The sequence below is a fragment of the Physeter macrocephalus genome, chromosome 11 (assembly GCF_002837175.3).
Source record: "Physeter macrocephalus isolate SW-GA chromosome 11, ASM283717v5, whole genome shotgun sequence".
Taxonomy (NCBI): Eukaryota; Metazoa; Chordata; class Mammalia; order Artiodactyla; family Physeteridae; genus Physeter; species Physeter macrocephalus.
In genome coordinates this window covers 69254153-69264543 of record NC_041224.1, presented here as the reverse complement: position 1 = coordinate 69264543, position 10391 = coordinate 69254153, and the positions used below count along the sequence as shown (strand labels likewise).

General features: G+C 48.9%; 1 protein-coding gene across 1 annotated transcript in view; it reads right to left on the bottom strand.

Moving 5' to 3' along the window:
* Positions 1 to 622: 622 nt before the first annotated feature.
* ACSBG1 (acyl-CoA synthetase bubblegum family member 1) overlaps positions 623 to 10391 on the bottom strand; it is a 49000-nt gene continuing 39231 nt past the window's right edge. The window contains exons 6-14 of the mRNA XM_007103466.1: positions 8058 to 8138; positions 7817 to 7966; positions 7288 to 7464; positions 6323 to 6504; positions 5081 to 5311; positions 4168 to 4385; positions 3326 to 3465; positions 2500 to 2746; positions 623 to 1271 (exon numbers count right to left, since the gene is read on the bottom strand). Of these exons, the coding sequence (XP_007103528.1) occupies positions 1186 to 1271; positions 2500 to 2746; positions 3326 to 3465; positions 4168 to 4385; positions 5081 to 5311; positions 6323 to 6504; positions 7288 to 7464; positions 7817 to 7966; positions 8058 to 8138 (1512 nt within the window). The 3' untranslated portion in view covers positions 623 to 1185. The remainder of the gene's footprint in view (positions 1272 to 2499; positions 2747 to 3325; positions 3466 to 4167; positions 4386 to 5080; positions 5312 to 6322; positions 6505 to 7287; positions 7465 to 7816; positions 7967 to 8057; positions 8139 to 10391) is intronic.

Sequence of the window (10391 nt, the reverse complement as noted above, 5' to 3'; positions counted from 1 at the left end):
CTTGGCCCTTGTGTAACATTGCAAACTTGTGGCTTTGCATTGTGTACCCTGGTCACAAGGGGATTTCTTAACAACACATACCCCTGTCTGGGTCCTTTTTTAGGCTGGTAACCAGACTTACAACCTTATATGTATTTTACTTTGTTTAAACTGCTGCTTCTGTTTTATTGAATTGTGCTAATTATCAGTGATCCCTGTGTTTACACTAATAAAGAATTCCCAAACGAATTGAGGTGTATGCTTTCTCTACCGATTCCCCGTTTAGATGCCTTAGGTCATTTTGGCTCAGTTTGCTACTAAGAATGGCTGCTTCAAGTATTCAGAGTAGGCAGGGTGAGGGGACACGGGTTCGAGCTCTGGTTGGGGAACTAAGATTCCACAAGCTGTATGGCTCAGCCAAAACAAACAAAAAACAGAGTGGGCAGGGTGGCATGGTGGTGACAGACTAGCACCCAATTGACTGCTTTTACTAGAATGCTCCACTTGACCTCCTCCCACACCTTTGCTTATTCCAGGGTACTAGAGGTCATTGGTATACCTATTGCACAGTGTCCTGTGGGTTAAATAACCACTACTCTGGACTGATCTGCTGCTCCATTGACAAAAACATCAGGTACTTGTTGACAGTTCTGTTAAAAAGTTTAATTTCAAATTACACATTAAATACAATCAAATAGGCAGCAGCAGTTTTATTAAGCATCAAAGTCAGTGGGTGTGCGTATGGTGGAGTGCCTGGTAATGGGATGATGGGGTCGGCAATGTCCAACAAGATTCCAGAGTAAGTCGGGTGTTAGGTGAGTTACAACTGAGCGCTTTCCCTGCGGCACACTGGTTAGCGGAGCCATCTTCCCCCTCTTCCCTCCCCCAACACCCAGCCTCCTGTTAAGTGAGCTAGCAGCCTGTTAAATCTACCTGGAACTAAGGCCAAAAACTGTCAGCCCTTTAGTTCTGGAAAGAGAGTTGATCTCACTTGTCACCCAAACAAAAAGCAATACTTTTAAAACTATCCACACATGAAGCTTCTCGGCATAAGACCTGGCAAATGTAGATGCCAGGACCGTACCTGACCCAGAGAACCTAACAGACTTGCCAGAAGTCCATGTGCCCAGACTGAAGAGGACCTGGGGGTCAGGAAAATACTCAGCCTGCCATCTTCAGGAGAAACCTGGGAAGGACGATCCCTGATTACTTTTTTTGCTCTTGGTAAAAGGAATCGATGATATCTTTGTACTTCTCTAGGACTGTGAGCCGTTTCAGCTTCATGGTGGGACCTAAAAGAGAAATTGGAAGAAATGAGTGAGGGCTGGGCTCTGAGATGTCTGAGAAAGTGTGCGGTAAACATCTAGACTCAGTGAGTCCCAGAACTCTGGAATTAAGCCAGACCAACAAGTAGCTGTCCTCCAAGATGGCCCATGGTGATCCCTGCTCCTGGGGGTCACACCCCTGTGTGGCTCCTTCCCACACTGCACCAGGGTTGGTCTAAGTGGCCAGTAGAATACAGAGGAAGTGGGGTAATTTACATGACAATAACTGATAGACAAATCATCTCTGCATTTCAGTGAAAGTTCATACGATGTTGGATGTAATGCTTTGATTGCTTGTGATGGGGTAGGGGAAAGCCCTGGCCAGGGAGGGCCTCTGGCATGGTCTTTATGAGAGGTCTTCCTCATGTCACTTTTCTTGGCCTTGGTTCTCTCCTCTAATGAAAGGTTAAAAGGGCTCTGATTTGGGTAGCTTCAACTCCATTTTGTGTTAACTCACACTTGGCTGTGTAACTGGAGACTTCAAAATCAAAGTCATTTATATAAACTGCTTAGAGAGGACACCTATCTGGTTGACCTTGCATTCAATTTGCTGGCACAAGACAACCAGAGAAGCTCAGGGTCTCTGATAGCAGCTCAGCATTACTGTGGATAGTTGCATCTGGGTTCAGCCTTGATGGGTTGGAGGGAATCTCATGGAAGGAGCCATTTGCATGCCCACCCCACCATGCCATGAACACCCCAAGATGCTACAGCCAAGAGCGGCTTCATCCATCCAGCTGAGGCCACACCAGAGGCCTTTTCTGGTTCTGTGGACCATGGTCCAGAAGGGCTTCCACCCTTTACCTGGTGCATGAGCTGACTTTACAAAAGATTATGGTGGTCTCACTCCCTAAAGCCAGATGACTCCAGCCCAAACACTAACAGGAACTTGGTGTCTGCCTGGTGGTCCCACTGCGATTTCAGGGGAAAATGGTTCCTTAGTCAAAGTTAAATGTTATAGGTTCAAATTAATGAATTCCAGCACATATCTCATACACTGAACAGGCCCTACCTAATCACAAGCCCAGGCACTGAGCAATCAATGTCCTCCCACAGGAAGGAGGTGGGTGTCATCCAAAGTGCCGTCAGGGACCTTCTGATTGCCATGGCTGCTTCCTAGTGGGCACCTCCCATGCACTGCCATGGCCTCTGCCCTCCTGCACAGCCCCTGCAATAGTGTAAAGAAAACACCTACCCAACTCTCCACCCGAAATGGAGAAGTCCCTCTCAAGAACGGCCCACTTCTGGATGTGGTAGGGTCGGGCAGCTGCATTCATGTTGACTCTCTGGATCCCCTCTTCAATGGCCTGATACACGGCCTCATCCTTCTTCCCCACGACCTCCGATACCGTGGTGGCTTTGCTGCCCACCCTCTGGCAGAACTCCACAGCTTGCTCCGTCAGATTATCAGTTGGGTCAGAGGCATCAGGGTCCAGAGTGCACTGAAAAGCCAGAGACAGATCAAAACCAAGCCTCACTCCACAAGATGTGTGCCCTGGTCTTGGAGGAGGTCGCACTGCTGATCGTCAAGGATGTGGATCACCGTGAGCTCTGTTTCAAAGAGACGGTTCTAGAGTGAGTAGGATGCTACTCGGACTGCGTTGAGCCCCGTGGTGGGGTGGAAGGAAGGGAGGCCTGAGACTGAGATGACCTCAGCCAGTGAGATCATCTTTTAAAACAGGGACCATAATTCTGGCCCCGTCTACTACCCTGGTATCAGATACCAGATTGGTTATCTGCGGAGGGGACTGAGGGCAGCAGCACTGTGTAAACTGGACTGTACGGGAACACATAGAAGATCATCAGGGCAGCATACTATTAACTGTATTACCAGGGGCAGAAGGGATTTCCATGCGCTATGGCTGCCCCTTAGTGCAGGCAGCACTGACTAGTTATTCCAGAATACGGTCATGAGATCCAGACATGTCCTGGACGAACATGGCTTCTGCTGGGGCCAGACCCACATACCACCCGCTGGCTGCTCCTCCAGAGCCAGACCCCTCCCCTCCCCCACGACACACCTTCAAGGTGAGCAGCATGGACAGGAACTTCCTCTGGTCCCCGATCAGCATGGCATTGCTGATGATGGGTAGCTCTGTCTTCACGGCCTCCTCAATGGGCACAGGAGGCACATTCTCCCCACCAGCCGTGATGATTAATTCTGGGGAGGCAAGGCCAGGTCCCCGGCACAGGCTTTAGTCCAGGTGCTCAGGCCAAGTGCACCCAGACTCTGCCTGGAGAGCCGACCCTCTAAGCAGGACCCAGGCTCGATCACACATCTGCCTGCGTGATTTCCAGAAAGGTGTTTACCCACTCACCGAGCTTCAGTTTCCCCTGGGAAATTGGGGCATGGGATTCCCACAGGGATGCTGAGGGCACTGTATCCACTTGGGAAAAGTAAGCAGAGCACCTCTTCCACGGAGGTGTCCCCAACTTACTTCCCTGGGAGAGCCAAGTTGCTCATGGGAAATTTCTTTGAAATCTCATGCTCTATTTTAAATTTTATGTCCAATTTGTGTTCTGCTCCGCCTCATATCCATGTTTGCATATAAAAATACATATTTATGTCCTCAAATTTTCTGGAAAGACTTGCCTTGTTTATCTAGGGAGTTAGAATCCCAGCTCTGTCATTTACTAGCTGGGTGACCTTGGGCAAGTTACTTAACCTCTCTGGTTGTCCTCATTAATAAGTCGAGGTAATGATAGCATCTTTCCCATGGGAGACAATAGTAAGTAAAATGATGTCATTCAAGGTGTGTGGCACTTAATAAGGGCTCAACACTTGTAGTGGGTATAAATTGTGGTGGCAATATAATTCCTCTGACGTCCCAGCACAGCCTCGAACCCAGCCAGAGGCGCTCACCTTTGAGACGCCCAGTGATGTAGAGGAAGCCATCGGCGTCCAGGTGGCCTGAGTCGCCCGTGTGCAGCCAGCCGTCGGCATCAATGGCCTCACACGTCTTGTCCTCCATGTTCAGGTAGCCCATGAAGATCGTGCGGCCCCACAGGCAGATCTCTCCGATGCCCTCTGCATCCTCATTCACCAGCTTCACCCGGCAGCCCGGCACCACCTTGCCGGAGCTGGGGGGATGGAGGGGCCAGGAGGCATGGTCAGAGGAAGCAGTTTCCTCCAAGCCCTGGATCAGCCCCTAGTCTGATCCATCTAGGCTTCACCGATGGCTAGAATGTTCTTTCCCAGGATTTTTGTAATTTAATAGGGTCCTCAGAGCTGAGAGGTAGGGGCAGTTAAAAGTTTTTAGGTGAATGAATGAATCAGTGGGGAAAATCCTAATGGGACAACTTTAAGCACTGTGATGGGCAAGCAGGAGGGGAGGTATTTAAGCACAACAGAGAATCCTTCAACTCACTCCCTAGAGCTGATTGCTCCCTACCCCACACCAGAGGACCGGCCCAGTCCCCCCAGCTCAGCTCCCATCCCAGATGGAACCAGGGCTACCAGCAATGCTGGGACACCCTCTAACACACCCCACCCTACTGGAGGGAGGGGCCGAAGGGAAATTCCTCCATCAGAGCCCTGCTCAGGGAGCTCCTGGGCTGCAAGGCTGTTTGCAACCACAGACCCAAGTGACACTGTCGCAGAGACCATCCCCACGAGACTCGGGCCTGGCCGAGGGACTTGGCCCAAGATAGAGCTGTTGGCACTCAGGGACCCATAGTCCAGTGGCCTGGGCTCAGGGACCTAATCAGCAGAGGGGCACTGAAGGGTGTCAGCCAGGACGTGCGGGCCGGCATATGCGCTGAAACCTGGGCCACACCTGTAGAGCCGGTAGTTGTAGGGGCTGGACATGAAGTGAGGGCCCGAGGTCTCGCTGAGGCCATAGCCCGCATACAAGCGGATGTTGAGGCCCAGGAAGAAATGCTGTGTCTCCGCGGTCATGGGGGCTCCTCCGTAGAAGTTTTTCTGACACTTGGCAAAGCCCAGTGCCTGGCGGACCTTGGCTAGCACCAGGTAATCTGCCAGTCGGGTTGCGAAGGGCTTCAGATCGCTGGTGGGAGAGGGAGAATGGCTCACAGAAGACAACACACACACACACACACACACACACACACACACAGACACACACACACATACCCATTTGCATTAAAAGGGTGGGTGTTCAGTGGGTACCCAGAATGGCCGTTCCAATGATCTATTCTGATTGGTTAGTGGCGATGCTGAATCCACTGCTAAATATTTTTAATATTGGCCCTGCCTGTGAACATGCATGCACGCCTAGGTGTGTACATGTAGTTATGTGCAAACACGTCTTGAGCCGGGAAGTTAGAAAACCAGATTCAGTTGTGTATGCGTGCACAGACAACACAGATACACGCAAGTTCGCACACACAGTTATACACACTTGCAGAGACTTGAAGTATATATGCACAGACACAAACGTGTCTGATTCCATTTGAAGCTCTTGAATGGGTCATTCATGCATATTCACTTTTCGAGTCTGTGCAAATGAAGCCCTAAGTGCACAGACACGTGTACATGTCTCGTGAGACATGATACCATTTCACAGACACACTAGTAATGGAAAATATTTCTAAATTGGAACAGGCCAGATTTATGCCATTGATCCTCCCACAGCACTGGTTGGGAATTTTAAAGCAATCCAAAGGCTGTGGGCGAGAGATGAGTGGTCACTTTGGATTATGGGAAGGCTGGAAAACCCCCATCACTGTGGCCCCTTGTCTATAGCCACCTACTGAAGTCAGGAGACCCCTCAGGAGACTGCCAGGAGCTGCTCCCAGGGAGGTAAATGCCACCCCAGAGGGAGCAAGTCAGTCCTTGCAGTCAGACCCAAAGATGGGGTGATGATGGTCTCCTGTGGGATCTGGCAAGAGAACAGGGGCTCAAGCCCAGCCACTGATGGGGCCTCTGTGCAGGGGTCTGGACAAGACTGGCCAATGGGGCCTGAACAAACCTGGCCTATCAGATCCTAGGTTGTGTCCTGGGGTTATGACCCAGCCCTGCTGCCTCCCCAGGCCTCCTGCCCCCTGGCCCTCTCTACCTGCTCGGGCAGGTGAGGTTCTGCTCCAAGGTCATCGACATGGCCCACAGCAGCATCTTGCGCCGGATGAAGCCAGACTGAGCTGCCACCTCCTGGATCCGCTCCATGATCTTCTCCCACACCCGCGGCACCCCCATGTGGGACGTGGGCTCCACTTCCCTCAGCGTGTTCACCAGGCTCCCCTGTTTGCAGCCAGCGAGAGACAGGGCTGTGGTTCAGAGCCGGCCGGGAGCCAGGAGGCCCCTGTCACCAGAGTCAGCGTGCACACACGCAGGCATCCTGTATACAGTAGCTCACACAGGTGTACGCACACACCTCATGCAACTCACGTCACATACTGTTGGCTACGACTCAACAGCCATCTACTCACTGCTCTTTGCTAAAAGAACCTTGATGTTGCTCAGGTACCAGGGTGGCCAGATGCTTCAGAAGTACCTCAGTCCCGTCCCAGTCCTGGGGGCAGTGACTTTTTATTAGTCTAACTCAAACATGGTAATCCCATTCCCTTAAGCAGTGACTCGTTAATGAATGGACATGGGACAACATTTGGGCCAATGTAGGGGAGGGGGAAGTCTGCTAGGGGGCTCTGGGGACTTTCTCCTCATGGTTAAAAGAAGGATCCCAAGCACAGGTGTAGTTTATGAGGCTGGGATGCAGGGCAGGCCCATGGCCATCTGTGACCATCCTGTGATCTTACTCTGAGGGTGGCCCATCCTTGATGGCGCTGTGGACCCACAAACCACTCTGACTCAACTTTCCTTCATGTAATATCATCAGTTTCCCTTCTTGTTTGGTCATCTGAGTCAGGCTGTGCTAATTGCAGTTGAAAGAATTCTGACTGATAAACACACAGGGAACCAGCATGCTCATGAATGCACACACAGGGCCCACAGACACAAGCACACACTCGGGCAGGCCCTTGCACACACACTTGGACATCCACTTAGGCAGAGAGGCAGACTGACCTTCAGGGCATCAGTCTCAGCAAAGCAGACCTGGGCCCCCCACTGGATGCCTGTCCACAGGTCATAGATCTGGGCAGCAATGTGGCTGAGGGGCAGGTAGCTGACCACCACCTCCTGCTGGACTTCTGCGGGTTGGATGTCACCGGCCTGGCTGCCATAATGTGCTGTCCAGGTGATCTGGCAGACAGGCAAATGGGTCCTGGCAGTGCCTACAGAGCCAGCCCTGGAAGTGTTCACATCTGTGGCCACCCTGTGCGCTTGGGCTATTTCTTTGGAGTGTTCTTTGAACACCCTAGCGGTTGTTCACCCTCCTGGGCATCTCTGCAGGAAACACCCTGGGACGGGCCTCCCCCTCCCAACCCCCACCATTTTGCTGGGCTCAGTCTGTACCACAGACTTAAGGGTTGTCCTACTTATCCCAGCTCCCTGAGCTGAGGGGCTGAAGGAAACTCCCTGGGAGTTGTTAGGGCAGGGCCATTGCCCAGATCCACCCATAGCCCACCCCTACCCATCTGGGCATCTGTCCTACATTGTCTTGACTCAGCATCACGCCCTTGGGGTTCCCAGTGGTGCCTGACGTGTAGACCAACACGCAGCACTGGTTAGGCTGCTGGGCATTGATGATGGTGTCCAGGGCCTCCTCAGTCACCTCATTCCCCAGATCCATGAACTCCTCCATCTGCGGCCAGGTGGGAGAGTGCAGGCAGCCCAGGTGAGCTGGGCAGGCTCACACAGACCCCACCTGCCCCACACGAGCCCTCTACCCATACCGTGTACACATTGGCCATCTTTGTCGGAAGAGGTTCTTGAAATATCACTACTGCCTTCAGATGTGGCAGGTTTTTCCAGATCTGTATCGACAGGAAAAATAAATGTGGTTTCATTTAAAAAAGTCACCTATTGAGAAGAGCCCCATCTCCAGGTGTGAGTCAGCTTGGCAGGCACCTTGTGGTAAAGGTTGTTGGTCCCCAGCTCTGACCTTTCACTCAGCAGGACACTTGCCACCCTTCATGCATGGTTCCCCATCGTGAGAACTTAGGAGCAGCAAAGGTGGGATAAGCAGGGGGCAAGGAATGACTTCTATTAAAGGAAAACCAGACGAACTGGGGCCTGGCTGAGTGCAACAGGGGACTGTGTGACTGCAGAAGAGAGAAGAGAGGAAAGGGTAGAGGGAAATCAGAACTCAGTTATCTCACTGAGTTGAGGTGTCAGAGGTCAGAGTTCAGGAAAGCCGGGGTGCCTAGAATTTGTGGGACCGAATACCAGACAGGAGAGAACTATGCAGAGAAAGAGTTCTAGAAATTTCTTTAGGGGTCCTCTTGATTCTTTGGTGGATTATCAACCTGCACAGGCATAGGTGAAACTCCAAGAAACTAAATGAAGAATAAATGCTGGAGGAGGATCAATGACTGGGGCTAGAAGACAAACAAGAGCATGTACAGGGCCAGAACTGTTTGTGTCTCCATCAGCCAGAGTGGAGGGACCTCTGGAAAGAGAGACACCAGAAGGGTCAGGTCTTAGGTCTGGGGCTAAATTAGCCTTAGAGGAAAGGCTATCTAAACCTGCTCTGAAAGGCTTAATTAAACACAAGTCTCAAAATGAAATTGAAAGAGAGGAAAAAAAAATGGAAACAATTAACCTGCAGGAGAAAACTAAGAAGCCTAACATATGTGTAATTGGAGTCCCAGGAAATATTTTTTTTTAATTGAAAAAAGTCTGAGAAATTTCCAAATTTGATTAAAACTATAAATCCATCAATTCAAGACTCCCGGTGAACCCCAAGCAGGATAATCACAAAGAAAAACCACACCAAGACACAACATAATCCAACTGTTGAAAACCAGTGACAAAGGAAAAAATCTTAAAAGTGGCCAGAAAAACAAGATACACCATGTGGAAAGGAACAAAGATAAGAAATTATAGACTTCTTATCAGAAGCTATGCAAAGTAGAAAACATTGGGATGAAGTCTTTAAAGAACTGAAAGAAAAAAAGAGAAACCCTGTCAACCTAGAACTATAAACTAAATGAAAATATCTTTCAGAAAATGAAAGCAAAAATGAACAAGTTTTCAGACAAAGAGAAGCTGACAGAATGCATTGCCTTCAGACTTGTATTGCAAGAAATGTTGAAGATTGACATATATGTGCTAATGTGTATAAAATAGATAACTAATAAGAACATGCTGTATAGCACAGGGAACTCCACTTCGCTGTACAGTAGAGACTAACATAACATTGTAAAACAACTATACGCCAATAAAAAAATAAAATTAAAAAAAAGAAAGAAAATTCTTAAGGAGGAAGGAAGATGAACCAGATGAAAACTTGGGGTCGACATAAAGGGATGAAGAGTGCCAGAAATGGCAAATACGTGGGTAAATAAAAAGACATTTTTTCCTTCCTTTAAAATTTCTTTGAATGATACTTGACGGTTTAAAATACTGCATTGCAGGGGTTATAACTTACGTAGAAGTTAATTATAAATGACAATAGCACAAAGTATGGGAGAGAGAAGGAAGTACACTGCTGTAAGATTCCTACATTATATGTAAAGTAGTACAATATTATATTACAATATTATTTGAAAGTAGACTGTGATGAGTTAAAGTTGCATATTGTATGTAAGCCCTAGAGCAAACACTAGAGGGAGAGCTAGTAAGCCAATGGATAGAATGGAATACTCAAAAACAAACCAAAATAAAAACAGAAAACTCCATCCAAAAGAAGTCATGAAAGGGGAGAAAAGGATCAAAGAATGGATGGGACAAATGGGAAACAGCCAACTGATAGTTTTACAGACAATTTTGTCAGACTGGATTAAAAGGCATGACTCAGCTATATGCTATCTATAAGAGTCTTGCTTTAAATATAAGGACACAGGTAGGTCAAAAGTGAAACAATGCAAACATATATACCATGCAAACATTGATCATAAGAAATCTGGAGTGGCTATATTAATTTAAGACAAAGTAACTTTGGAAGAACAGTTGCCAGAGATAAAGAGGGACATTTCTTTTTTTTTTTTTTTTTTTTTTTTTTTTTTTTTTTTTTGTAGTACACAGGCCTCTCACTGTTGTGGCCTCTCCCATTGCGGAGCACAGGC